This window comes from Styela clava, chromosome 6, assembly GCF_964204865.1.
Source record: "Styela clava chromosome 6, kaStyClav1.hap1.2, whole genome shotgun sequence".
NCBI lineage: Eukaryota > Metazoa > Chordata > Ascidiacea > Stolidobranchia > Styelidae > Styela > Styela clava.
Genome location: NC_135255.1, coordinates 4,582,144 through 4,597,031, shown reverse-complemented (window position 1 = coordinate 4,597,031; position 14,888 = coordinate 4,582,144). Strand labels below are relative to the sequence as shown.

At 35.9% G+C, this 14,888-nt stretch overlaps 1 protein-coding gene across 1 annotated transcript; it reads left to right on the top strand.

The window, feature by feature from the left end:
• The first annotated feature begins 298 nt into the window (after positions 1–298).
• LOC120331224 (uncharacterized) lies at positions 299–13,316 on the top strand. Its single transcript, XM_039398299.2, has 7 exons — positions 299–469; positions 5,489–5,620; positions 6,485–6,601; positions 6,687–6,780; positions 9,002–9,186; positions 10,879–10,971; positions 13,060–13,316. The coding sequence occupies exons 1-7, from the start codon at positions 384–386 to the stop codon at positions 13,127–13,129; spliced, it is 777 nt and encodes a 258-aa protein (XP_039254233.1). The 5' UTR covers positions 299–383; the 3' UTR covers positions 13,130–13,316.
• Positions 13,317–14,888: the final 1,572 nt, after the last annotated feature.

The following is a 14,888-nucleotide window of genomic DNA, read 5'->3' as shown; positions in this document are numbered from 1 at the left end:
ACTTCAGGTAACACACTCCATTGGTATGCGAAAACAATGAAATATTGTCTTTCTCGGGGAAAAGACAGGCTTTTCAGATTTTAAGTTCAATTCATCTCTTCTATATTGTTGTAAAAGGGCATTCCTTTTATAATGTGGTCATCTGCTGTTTTGATGTAATTTAACTTATTTAGCTTTTTGTTTGATAATATTGAATCAATTATTTTTTCCTCTTGCCATGAAATTAGCCTAAATTCGTGCAAAGATGATTGAACTTTCTGCTTCGCCGCACACAAAGGTCGCATTGCTACAAGCTTGTAGCTTTACCACTTTACGAAGCACAGAAGCAAGTATTCGGCGCGAGCACGTTTTGCATATTTGTTTGTAAACACTTTGATAGCATAATGGCACCAAGTCCAGCTCGAGGGCGTGAAAAAGCAACGAATGACACTACCGACGGAGGACGAAAAAAGGCTAGATCATCTTCCAGGTTAGTGCGGTAGACTATTATCAGACTACGGTACGGTACCGGTACCGGTATGTTACAAAAAATCTGCATCCAGTCTGCAAGATTTGGGGTCTGGTATAGTTTGGTACCACATGCACTTCTAGTTGGCCTGGCTCAACAATTTTTGCATATGCCAATCCTAAACCCCACCTGACTACGTCACCGAAAAATTACGTCATTTTGACGTCACATTGGCGTAATAAGGCCCACCAAAGTACAGTATGCGGATGGTCGTCCAAAACGCGCAGATGATGACCCGAAATCGAGTAAGCTATTTCTTTCGTTTTCACGTCATAACGATCACGATGTATGTATGTACTGGTATGTTTATTAGTCTCGCCGGCGTAAGCGAGTTCGTTATCGGCGGCGCAGATGCCATTTCAGGCGATCGTAATTCTACTATAGCCCTATGACGTGTTTGTGACGTCGTATCGACATATTTTTTGAATGGCATAGTAAGGTGAGGGTTAGGATTAACATATGCAAAATTCGTTTTGATACACCAACTGGAAGTACTTGTGGTACTAAACTATACTAGACCCAAGATTTGAATAAAAGTCAAAATAGGGAAATGATATCAAGTTTGTGAAAAATGTCCAAGAAATAATTGAGATTCCATACACAGTATATACCTATACGGTACGTTACCATTATCCAATTTGGCAATCCTCGTAAAACTATTAATATGGGGTGGCAAAACTTTATTTTATTTGTTTCTATATTTTCACTTTTTCAAGTACCGGTAATTGATTTTATGTTTCGGCTTTTTTTTACTTCTGATCTCATCATGTCTCCGTGATTGTGTGTTTGTCTGGTTTGTGTGTGTGCATGCTCTAATTACAGAATTAGTTTCAATACTTTTGGGTGAGCGAACACGTAGTACTTCTTTTAACAAGACCTTTCCATCTGTACGTTTCAAACATTATTTCTGTACTTTAGGTTTTGTTTGCTCTCCCGATTCTATAATCAGTTTTATTTATTTTGTTTTTGTAGCGTACCGGCAATGTATGAAATAATTATCCAGGTTCAGAATATCTTCTAATATGATCTGACGTCAAGTTTTCTCTCAATAGTCCAAGTCTTTATGCTATTTTATGTCATTTATTAACAACTCGAACAGTAAACGATCCAAAACAACCAAACACTCCCAAAGGAACGAAAAGCATAAAATAAAAATAACAGATACCGGTACCAGGCAGTAAAATGCAAGAAAGACCACATACACAACAAAAGCACTGACAAAACCTGAAATCCAAGACAACTCTGAATAAAAACCAAATGACCCCTAGAATCTGGTACAATAAACTAGCTACTGCAATTTGCAAAACAGGCCGAAAGTAACTTATGACAGGCATTTAAAAAGACTATGAACAATTCTATAGGTGCACAACATTTGAACAATACTGATGAAAGCTAATTCCACGATAAAACTGAAAATACAACACTACGGTAAATGAACTGTAATGGCACTGTACTGGTAAAAACAATAACATGGTCCCTACGTCAGCCCACTGTCCAGCACAAAACATCCGACAGTCACACAACACAGACAAACATCCCTGAAGACCAGAGGCATTCACACAGACATTCAAAACCCACCAATCTAACCGAAACACTCAGACGACCGCACTCTGTATGTGATCCAATTTGTATTGCCAATTACCTTAACAATTATTTCACCACCATAGGCCCGAAACTGTCTGAAAATATTCCCCATTCTAATGATTCTTTTTTGAATAATCTCAAGAATCCAGTGAAAGATTCCTTGTTTCTTAGACCAACGACAATCAATGAAGTATTTACCACCATAGCAAGTCTTCCTGATGGCAAAGCAGTGGGGTATGACAATATACCTGCCAAATTTTTAAAATACGCCGCTGATATAGTGTCTCCCATGCTGTGTAAGTTGTTTAATGCCTCCCTAGACCATGGTATTTTTCCCAATTGTTTGAAAATTGCTAAAGTCACACCAGTGTTCAAAGCTGGAGACAAAGAATGTGCAACCAACTATCGCCCCATTTCAGTTCTTTCGACTATGACCATAACATTCGAATTCGAAAAACTTTTGCATACCAGACTAACACAATTTATAGATCGAAATAGCATTATTAATAAGTCACAGTTTGGTTTCCAAAAGAAGCACTCTACTAATCATGCAATACTAGATGTGGTAACTTACTTTTATGATAAATTAGAGAAAAGGGAATATATCAGTGCAATATTTCTCGACCTAAAAAAGGCATTCGACACTGTCGACCATCACATATTAGTTAGAAAGCTGAGCCACTATGGCATTCGCGGTCATGCATCAAAATTCTTCCAGAGCTATTTATATTCACGTCAACAATATGTCAAAATAGGATCAAATTGCTCCGAACTTGCAACTGTACAATGCGGAATTCCCCAGGGCACAATAATTGGCCCATTAATGTTCGTATTATTCGTCAACGATCTTCCTCATGCCACCAGATTATTGGTCAAACTCTTCGCTGACGATACCGGGTTATTTGGAAGTTCAGTCTCGCCAAATGACTTGCAAATACACATGAACTCTGAAATGCAAAAAATTGCAACGTGGATGACTAGTAACAAACTAACTATAAATATTGAAAAATCCAAATCACTTCTAATTAATCCCCAAAAAAATGAAAGAAGTGTGCATTTGATTAAAATTACTATTAATGGTATATTACTTGAGAATGTGAACTCATACAAATACTTGGGTATACACATTAATAACCAGTTAAAATGGGCAGCTCATATTAACTACATTGCTGGCAAGCTTGCTAGAACAGCAGGTATATTATTCAAACTTAAAAAGTTTCTCACCCCATCAGCTATGCGATTAGTTTATTTTTCTCTCTTTCAATCATATCTTCAATATGGTATTGTAGCTTGGGGAAACGCATCTTCCACACTCCTTCGCAGATTAGATGTACTGCAAAATAAATCAATCCGAGCAATAGGCAATGCACCTTTACGATCCAGACTTGACCCATTGTATCACAGGTTAAAAATAATGATACTTTGCCATGTCCATAAATTTGAGATATTGAAACTTATGCACCAGTACTTTGACGGCAAACTTCCAACCGCATTCGCAGGATATTTCACCAAGCAGACTAATGTTCATTCGTATTACACAAGATCTGCTTCACAAGCTTCCTTTCATGTACCGAGATACACGTCATGTAGAACGCAGAATTCCATCAAATACGTGGGTGTAAAGTTATGGAATAATATATCAGGTGAAATGAGATCACTATCCTATCATGGTTTTAAAAAGGGAACTAAAAAAGAAATACATTCATGACTACCTTTCTTTGAATTGATCACCAAAAAATCACCTACCGGTACCTATACGGTACTGCGCTTCTTTGCAACTGGCCCGAGTACTTGGTTAAGTCTATATTATTAAGTCATGTCATCGGCTTACCTGTCCGCTGGGTTAAATATTCGAATCCTGTCCCTTTGCTCTGTCGCAGCCAAATTGACTATAAAGTGTTATAGACTAGTCACTTTGGTCGCAACGTATCAATAACGTACGGTTATTCTACTCTGCCAAACAAAGCGCAGCTCTGCGAACGAATCAGATGTGCGTGGAGTCGTAATTTTTGAAAACCAAATTTTGGTTAAAGACCTTGCGTACATCATGTCAGGGGATACTGAAAGATTCAGTCTAAAGGGAATTATAGTTAATCGTTATATTTTTTTTACTCCACATCGATATATAACATATTTTATGTCTTTTCGTGCAACCGTTTAATTCATACAGTGCATTTCTTCTTTTATGAATTTGGTCACTGATTTAAATAATAAAAAAAACATGCTCGTAACCAGGATGTTATGTTTTTTTTATTTTAAATACTTATGATGGATATTTGGTATTTTTTGTTTTTTGAAAATGTTCTTTTTTTCTTCAAAATATTTATTTTGAAATGTTTTGGTGTTTCATTAACTTTTTATGCTATTAACCTGAATCAACAAGCGTTTTAGGTGTCGCTGCCTGAAGACCTCTTGAGGTCCCTCGCGACTCCTGTCACACAATTTAAGTTAGTTTCCACTTGTATTTGTAATATTTTTTCATATATCATACCATGTTTGAATTGTGTTGACGAATAAATGATGATTGATTGATTGATCTGTCACACACAGCATACACCAACAGACCACGCTGCCCCAGAGAACCGATCGACCGTGTCGTAGCGTCTAAACTGCTAGAATACCAAATATGGAAACGATATCACATGACGTCATTTAACAGATAAAACAAGGGTCCTAGAATACCAAATATAGAAATATATTACATGAAGTCATTTAACAGGCAAAACAAGGGTCGTCACATTTTTATGAATTATTTTATCGTCTATTATGCTGATTATGGAGTCAAAATCAACTTATACTTATACAAATGAAAATATTGATGTTTTTCTTTTGTTATTGGAATCCTACAAAGATGGAAATTCATCGTTTTTGATCTGCAAATGTCACAATCAAAGCGACAACTTGCTTGGTGCTTTAAATGGGCTAATTGTCTGCCACCCCGTACGGTATTCTGGGAAACTTTTTTGCATTGACCTGATCCTGATGTGAGAAAACATATAATTCAAATAATTTCATTTTTGGTACAATTAAACATCAAGCTAACCTAAGAAACAGTCAGCCGTGTCTCAATGAATCCTCTTACGGTTATATAAAGATCTGTAGATAGAGAATTTATTGGTAGCAGAAACAGCATAGTCTGAAGTTGAGCGGTGATAGCTGCTTCATCTGTTAATGAAATCACTATTCCTCATTGTACTCATAGTTTTTATGGTACTTCAGTTTATTTTGTCACAAAAAATTTCTTTCATGTATTCTTAGCTGAAACTTTACACGTTTCTGTATTTTTTAAGTTTAAAATTGAGTCATTCTGTTATCTCATTTGCTTAAAATATATATTTAATTTTTTCTAATTTCATTACTCCCGTTAATTCAAGCTTCCTAACATTTTGGTTGCAGCTCTGGAAGCAGTAGTGGGAGTGGTCGGAGTTCCTCATCGGACAGCTCAAGCTCGTCTGCTGCATCTCATAGTAGCTCATCGTCCAGCAGTGGATCAAGTTCAGATTCTTCATCTTCTCCAACGAGAGCAAGGTCTGCTATGCTGATTTTGACTGTATACTAAGTAGTTGTACGCTTTCTCATCGCACACCGATTATTCTGTGTGGTTTTGAATCTTGTGGAGTTTGATCATTTGTGAGAGGAGTGCTGGTCTCATCCCCCATCGCAGGGTGATTTTACATCTTTCAAGAAAATTAACTGGTTGGCGCTTTCCATGCTGCACTGCACATTGACTGAATGAAATGTAGTGATTATTTCATGAATAATCCGATTTATCAACTTACCTCTCCCATGACAGATTTAAAAACATTCTGATAAAGTTAAATTACTGCCAAACTTATATAATTCTTAAATTCATCTCGCATATAGGTGCAAAGTCACTGATTTTACAAAGACCTGGAGTGTTCATATTAAATGCAAGTAAATTTGGCAAATATTATTATCACTTATAGCAGTTGTTAAGTTATCATCTGTGTCTATTATCATAGAATGCATTCATGAAATATGTGTCTGTGGGAAATTTGTGCTGACAAATGAAACTCATATTGATTTTAATGTAGTCACATATTTCATGGGCTGCATATAAGTCATAGTTCTGCACTTAATAATGTCACAAAGTTGAAAACAATTTTCTGTAGTAAATATTTCGAAACGACATTGCTAGACCATTTTGGCCCTAAAAACTTCATGTTTAGCATTCTATTCGATTTTTTAATTTGTTTCGGGACCTGAATTATTTGGGTATTAAGCCACCCAAAATGGGGTAAAAGCAGACCTATTTGTGAGAGATCAGTTTTCATCTTGCTTGATGGTATTGCGGTATCCACAATTATTTCAATAAAAGAATTTTAATCAGTTTACTGGAGATGAAATTCTTTACTCATGTTTGTATTGCAGGGGAAGAACTCAGCGTGAAAGAAAACAATCAACATCTCCGAGAAGGCGCCGCCAACCTGCATCGGGTACCAGAAGGTCAAGATCACATTCACCAAGAAGACAAAGAAGGGAACGGAGGTATTTAATATTGCACAAAAATTGATTGTGTCCAAATGCCAAAATTGTGTACATACTAACATCTTAATTCCTTTTTCCTTTATAGCCCTAGTCCTAAGCCAACAAAGCTTCATATTGGAAAACTAACTAAAAATGTCACAAAAGACCATGTTCAAGAGATATTTTCATATTTCGGAAAGGTTAGTATTCATTTCTGTCTGCACATTGACACTTTAGCATGTGGGCAGGGATGGCCATTTCCGAATACTAAACTATTCCGAATACATTCTAAAATAATGTTTTCGAATCTGGAATTCCGAATACATTCTAAAATCAAAAATAACACATTTTTGTTTTAGTTGATTAAAACCCAGTAAATTAGGAAATAAGCTTCAATAGAAATATCAGAATGAAGCCACAGACCAAAAGTATATGTACACAAAGTAATTGATAGTTTATAGCTATTAATAAAAAATAATAGCAACTTGTGACACAATCAGTTTATTAAATTTATTGACTTTGTACAAATGAACATATGAAAAGATAGCCAAGGAGTTGTCTGACGCTTTCTATCATTGGTACCATGATATTACGATAATAGTCGAGTCTATTGACAAAAATACTACTTGTATTCAGATAATTGCCTTTAAAAATTCTAATATTTAAGCCTAGAGTATTCTACTACCTACCAGTATATTTGTATATAAATTTATGTGAACCATATTGTTATTATGTGTAACATATTGTTGTGTTTGGAGTTAGAAATAAATTAGTAGAGAATAGATGACCACCGCTGCCAGCGCGCAGCCAGGATTTTTGAAATCGGAAATTCTCATTGCCGCCTGTAACACCCACCGCGATTCCGCGCTCGTTAAAAGGGCCGTCTTGTCAGCGTATAATGATCATTCTGTTACGTAAAATATTCAATCCATGACAACTACGAGATTCTAAAATATCTTTCGCGGTTGCTTCTTCTTACGTCAAAAAAAAAACATTACTATTCGGTCCACGGCAATCTGTGACCTAAAATTACAAGATAAACTGCTTGATGTATTTAATTTTAATATGTATTTTTGCAATCTTGCCAACTCGTTATCGCCGTTAGAAAAATCTCAAATAATTATATAAAATCCTGTTAAGTGTAGAGAATAATTAATTTCATACAATGAATATACATATAAAGTTTAGCAGTAAATTAAAAATACATATTCATCGCCGCGATTATGCCACCTGTTAAAAGAGTCGACTTTTACAACAAATAATATAACAACGAATATATATTTTTCTGTTGTGCAAAGTGATGAATTCGTGACCGACACGGGCATATTTAAAATGTCTTGCTCTTATTAATTTAATTGTCTTCAATTTAACCTGCGGTTGCGTCGACAAAATAAAATCTTCACCACTCTTATATACCATTGCAATCCGCGGCCATAAAAATAAAAACGTGGGGTAAACTGTCCGATTAAATATTGTTTTTATCCGTAGTTTGCGAATTCGGCAAATATTTAGATGTACTTGGTAACAGTGACTCCGCTCGATCGAAATGCTCAGAGTATAATTTATTTCATCACAGTAAAATTAATTGAATATACTTTAGATTAATTATATTATATACATCCTCACAACCAGGGAAAAAGTCGCGTTTCAAACCTTGTATCGTGTTAACCCGAAAATATTTGACGACATATTAAAGTAATGGATAATCAGGCAAATCCCGCCTTCAATTAGTGACGATACGTTTCTAAACGCCGACCAAACATAATGTGTGCCAGAGGCACACGAAATTTTGCGATTTTCACTGCCTAGAAAAGCGCTTTTTAAATTTTCGCGAGCCTCAATGAAACTTACGTTGTTTACGGTTTTATTTTCAGTATTTTAAATTGCCGCTTTTCAATCAAAAAGTTGCGTTGTCTTTAGAAACTCGCCGCCGATGAACGTATTCACCAGATTCACAATTCCGTGCGCGTACAAAAATAATATAAATGTTATCGTGGAACAAATTTGTGGAAAATTTTCGTTTTAGAGAAAATAACACAAACATAAAGGCGTTTGCAGGCCTAAATAACACGTTACGCTGATGAGTGATGAAAACAATCACGCGCAAGTTTCTTTCGAGAATGTTTTCATTCAACGGAAACGTCTTGAAAGCGGCGTCGAAAATGTGTGACGTCACACAAATATCCGATATTCTTATGAACGTGAATTCCGATATTCGAATGACGAGATATTCGAATACTTTATTCGAATTGGCCATCCCTGCATGTGGGTCAATATCACAAATCTTTTAATAATATACTCAAAACATTGAATTTTACTTCAAGCACACAATCCTAGAAACCCTTTTATGATTCACCCGTACGTAAATATATTATATATATTATTGAATTTGAAGTACAAACATTGCTTCTTCTCCCATAGGTCAAAAATGTTGATTTTCCCATGGATCGTCCAAATGCCCCTCCTCGATGTGTTGCATATGTTGAGTATGAAACTCATGAAGAGGCGCAAAAAGCACTCAAGTACATGGATGGGGGGCAAGTTGATGGACAAGAAATTTCTATACAAGCAGTACTGCCTTTAAGAAGAAGACCGATGCCTAGGAGGTGAATACTTTATAATCACTAGTGTTAGATAGGTACAGTGGCGCAGCCAGTGGGGGGGGGGTCGACCCCCCCTCCCCTTTTGAATTTTCTGAAAAGTGAAAAAGTTGCCGATAACACGTGCAATTGCCTTCTTCTAAAATCGCCGTTCGTTTTCATTAACGCGGCATGTTATTTATGCCGTGAACGTCCTTTACATTGGTGTTTATTCTCTTTAAATCACAAATTTGTACCGCGGGAACAATGATAATTATTTTATTTTTGTACCCGCACGGAAATGTGAAAACTGAAAAAGCGTGCAATTGCCTTCTGCTTAAATCGCCCATGTTTTCATCAGCGTGTTATTTAGGCCGTAAAGGCCCTTACGTCGGTTTTTATTCTTTCTAAATCATAAATTTGTGCCACGATAAACATGATAATTATTTTATTTTTGTACTTTGCAAAACGCTTTTCTAGTCGCAAAATCACAAAATTTCGTGTGCCTACGGCGCACATTGTGTTTGGTCGCCGTTTAAGAACATACCGTCACTAAAATCGAAACACGGTTAATTGTGGGTGGGATTTGCCTTTTATCCATTACTTTAAAATTGTCGTAGAAAATTTTCGTGTTATCATTAATTAAACAAGGTTGAAAACGCGTTTTTTTCCCGGTTTGTGATGATATATAAGATAATTAATCCGAAGTATATCCATCAATTTTTATTGTACTGAAATAAATTTTACTCCATGGGAATTTACAGCAGATTTACGGATTTTTCAGGATGTTTTATCTTTAAAAATAATCGGAGTGTCAGCATTGCGATTGAACGGAGTCAATGTTACAAGCACATCTCAAATTTGTTGAATTTGCAAAACAGAAAAAATATGGATCAAAACAATATATGATAGGCGATGGGCAGTTACCACAAATTTTTATTTTTATGTCGGCAATTGGCCGAGGTATTTTAAAATTGTGAATTGTAAAAAATTGTTTTGTTTTGTCGACGCAACCGCTGGTTAAATTGAAGACAATTAAATAAATAAAGCGAGACATTTTAAATATGCCCTTATCGGTCATCAAATTTATTACTTTGCACAACAGAAAAATCATTTTTCGTTGTAAACGTCGGCTCTTTTAACAAGTGGCGTAATCGCGGCGATGAATATGTATTTTTGATTTAACGATATACTTCATATGCCTTTTCATTGTACGAAATAAAATTATACTTTTCGGGATTTTATATCAGTTATTGAGATTTTTCTAACGGCGATAACGAGTTGGCAAGATTCCAAAAATATGTATTAAAATTAAATACACCGTTTATCTCATATTTTTATGTCCTCCGATCGCCGTGGCATTTCAGAGAACTAATGTTTTAATTTTGACGTAAGAAGAAGCAACCGCGAGTTACGTTGGACACAATTAAACTAATATATAAAGACTTTTTGGAATTTTGTAGTTGTCAGGGATTGAATATTTCACGCGACAAGAATAATCATTATACGCTGGAAAGACGTCCCTTTAACGAGCGCGTAATGCGAAGACTGTTACAGACCGCAATGGGAATTTATGATTATGAAACTCCCCCCTTTTGAAAATCCTGGCTGCGCGCCTGGATAGGTAGTTATGTTTTGTTGGTATTTATGGTAGTTTTTTGCTAAAATCGCACATTCTTGCAAACTGTTGTCTTCATATTCCATGCAATTGTATTACAGGAGAACACCACCACCGTTAATGAGAGGTCCTTGGTACCCACCACCACCCCCTCCTATGTGGCGAAGATCCCCACCAAGGATGCCAAGGAGAAGGTAAAATAATTTTCAGTAATGAAATTATGATAAGTGAATTTTGAATATAGAAAACAAAGGTTGGTCAAGCATTGTCTGGTTGGTTCACGAAATGGTACCATATGCCTTAAAGAATTTAAGGTCAAGTTTTAATATAAGTTGCCTTAGGTATAAAGGTAGGCTTACATAGGGATGGGCAATATAGAATGATTTACTATTCTAAAATACTTAAATCGAATCCAAAATACTGAATCGTATTTTGTTTTTATAGTTATTTAAATATGGGAATTTTCCCGCCATATTGATGGATTACAATTTGAAAAAAGCAAAATTGATCGGATTTTATTTGTTACCAAGCGGGACAATGGAATATAAGCATTTTAATAAATTACTTTTGGCCTTGATTTGTTCAGAGTTTATGTGATCCCCAATAAAATAAACGAGAATATCAGTCAGAGACCGAAGACTTATCGATCGAAAGTTAGGGGATCCCCAAAACAGCGCTCTTACTCCATAGTGACACCTTGTGTCCCATCACTAATTAATTGATAACTCGCTAATTATACGACATAATTCGCACAAAATCAATAGACTTCTGGTGCGAGATATGATGAATGCATATGCAAAATCTGCAGCAGATCCAATCTCGCTTTCGTGAGATATCGCGTGCATCTAACAGACAGACAAACAGACAAATACCTATCAACATACTTACCGATTAAAATCGATAAGTAATAAATACATTATACACTTTAATACTAAATTGTGAAATACAATTAATATGTATGAGAAAACATTGGATCATTATTAATGTGAGAGCGCAGAAAACACAGGCCAGACCGAGGTCACTGCAATTTATGCGGCCGCACTTGGTAGAGCGTGTTGATTAATGGTGTAAATTAAATTTAACGACTATCAAGTATGTCAAATCTTAATTCTCGTTATATATCTATCCAGACTTGGCGATACGCTTTGCATAATGTCCACCAATAGTTAAGGCCGGGTAGGAGAACTGTGTTCCACCTTTTTTAATTTATCGTCGACTAAAATACCGCCCAACACTTGACCAAACATGTGTCAAGCTTGGACGATAGGAACAGATTCATCGGCGAAGGCTTTGAAAAGTCATTTAATTTAGAATGAAGAATGTTTCACGTATTCCAAAAATTTAAGATTGTTGCAAACATGTGATCGGAAAATAGCCAGTAAGACACCAATAATAAATATTAATATCAGCGAATTAGATAGTAAAATTGTGAAACGCAAAAATGGTGCAGTAATGCGGTCTTCGCGTTATGAATATGCAAGCTGGGTTTAACGGTGTTTGATGTCTGGTTTTTGCAGGTTCTTTGCTACACAAGTATGATCAAACGAGAGAGATTTTGTCGTGAGAGAATACGCTCGTCGCTGATTAATAAATTAGAAATACAAAATACAAAAATTGACTCACGGCGTCGAAGAGGTGGAAACCGAATCCTGCTATCGGATCCTTTTGGATTCGAATACTTTAGAATTCGGTATTCTACTTTGCCCATCCCTAGGCTTACCATATATATTAAACAAAAAAACGGGATAGTGCGGATTTGACAAACATTGGTCCGATTCAGAGACTTATAGTAATATTCAACTCGTATATGGCTATTAGTAATATTCAAATAATTGGAAAACGTGCACAGTGCACTTCCTTTTCAGCATTTTGAATAGTTTAGCAGCATTACAGCTAATTGTTGATGCCATGTTGAATTGACGAATTGCATTATATATAAAAATTGTAACATACCAATATAGTACAATGGTTCCCAACCTCGTCAAATTCGCCTATTTTGGAACTTTATTCCTTTATTTACATTTTATTGGTATTAAGTGAAGTATTTGTGACTGCCATACTGCATTACCGAGACATGTCTACCGGCCGGGGCGCTGGGTCAGCTTGTCAAAATTTGGACTGTCCCAGCTAAACCTGGATGTACAGTGAGTCTGCAGATATGACCAAATCAAAAAGTATTCTTATATTAATAATGCTTGTGATCCTTTGTGCCGAAACCACTGTAAGTTGGGCATTAAGGGTACGGTAACTAATAAGGCAACAATATTCAAAATGGTTCTCAGGTCTCCGCCAAGACGACGGTCACCACCAAGAAGACGTCGACAAAGATCAAGCTCAAGTGATTCGCGTTGAAAATTTTCCATCCGATAACAACAGTAAAATTTTTCGGGCGATTTTATAATTCAAGATGTCTTACAAAATGTTAGCGCTGTGCCAGTCTGCAGAGAATGGAATGATGTGAACTTTTTTTATCATTTTTCATTTTATTGGGTCTAGTGTATTAACTGAATAATATTAAATGTGAAACTCTTTTTTTTCATGTTGTGTCATTTCATTACACAAATATTAAGGTGGTTCCAGTCTCGCTACAAAGTGCTGCTTTATCGCTACGAAATAATACAACACGCCCGGAAGGTGCTGGTTTTCAACTTTTTTCAATTTCGGGCCGGTAAAACCTTAAAACTAATTTGGTTGAACCTTGGAGATCAACTCAAGATGATAAAAGCACAAAACGTGATTAAACAAATGGAATTCGACAAAAGTATGCAATTCAAAAGCAAATTTAATCAGAAATTTGCAGCCGTCCTTTCGATATCATACAAGTTAAACGTAGTTGTATATATTTACGGTTAAACGGATTCTAATGGAGTTTTTCACAAGGCGGAATAAAGCGTTGTGATAAACAAGTGATGCTCCAATATGTGGACACTTAAGACCAAATCGCAGAGCGTTGTGATAAACAAGTGATGCTCCAATATGTGGACACTAAGACCAAATCGCAGCAATAATCTACCTTACAGTTTACACTACGACTACGTGAAAAAACTTCCCACTTTGGTAGCACGAAAGAGGTTGAAGAACAGCTACAAATAATATGTTTTAATTTTGAAGATGTCGACGCACAATTTTCGAAGTGGAAAACTAATCACATAGAGGCCACAGAAAGTTTTGAAATCAAAAATGTCCTGCATATCTTCGCATATAAGCCGAATGTAAAACTCAAAAAAGTTGCCAAACTAGGGGGTCCGCTTATACGCGCATAACTCTGATTGCACCAAGGGGTCTGCATTGTTTCCATGTCATGAATTGTCCAAATTGATTATAATGAAATAGAATAATATGGTATTCCGTGATGAAGGATGAGAAGAACACGCATGCCGTAATTTGGTACTATATAAGAAAGGACCGATATAAGAAAGAAAATGCCTCGCATGCTACTTACTTAAACAAAAAGCATCGCCTCTATCGATGACTGACTTTAAATTTGACTACTAGTTTTGCATAGCTTCACAAATCAGGGAGAATAGATTCGATTTTTTTTTTGAAAGCAAGCAAAACCAAATGAAACTGAGTACTTAAAATTCCGTGTGCTGAGCTGTTGAATGGATCAAGACCAAAAAAAAACGAATGTCAACAAAACAAAAAATTTGCCAGGATACGCCGGCATCTTGACGTAGCCTAGTTTTTATTTCATCCATTAGCACACTGGTGGGCCATAGAGTCATTTTTAAGTGGGTCACAAGTAGGGCTGGGCATTTCGAATCGAATAGTAAATTATTCGAATCGGTTCAGACTGGAATTTCGAATCGCCGCCATCTTGTTTTTATTTTTCCGCTAATGGTCGAGGTGAATTCCCCAATTTTTTTTTTTCATTGAAGTCATATTTTTTCAACGAAATTCTAACATATGACTATTTTCTGCAGTGAGTTATTGATAAAACGTGTTTGTTATTCTGTGTGAACGCTCAGTAATCTATCTGAGTGATTTATTCTATGTCTTCAGTAATTCATTTGTTGAGAGGACCAATTACTATGATAAAGTCGCTTACAATTTTATATTTTCAAGTATTCGAGATTCGATTCGAAAAAATTATTCGATTCGATTCTGGAAT

Excerpts from the sequence above, each read along its gene's own strand:
- LOC120331224 (XM_039398299.2), top strand. The coding sequence starts at position 384 with ATGGCACCAAGTCCAGCTCGAGGGCGTGAAAAAGCAACGAATGACACT. Across the intron at positions 470-5,488 it reads AAGGCTAGATCATCTTCCAG|CTCTGGAAGCAGTAGTGGGA; the intron begins GTTAGTGCGGTA and ends TTTTGGTTGCAG. Across the intron at positions 10,972-13,059 it reads CCAAGGATGCCAAGGAGAAG|GTCTCCGCCAAGACGACGGT; the intron begins GTAAAATAATTT and ends AATGGTTCTCAG.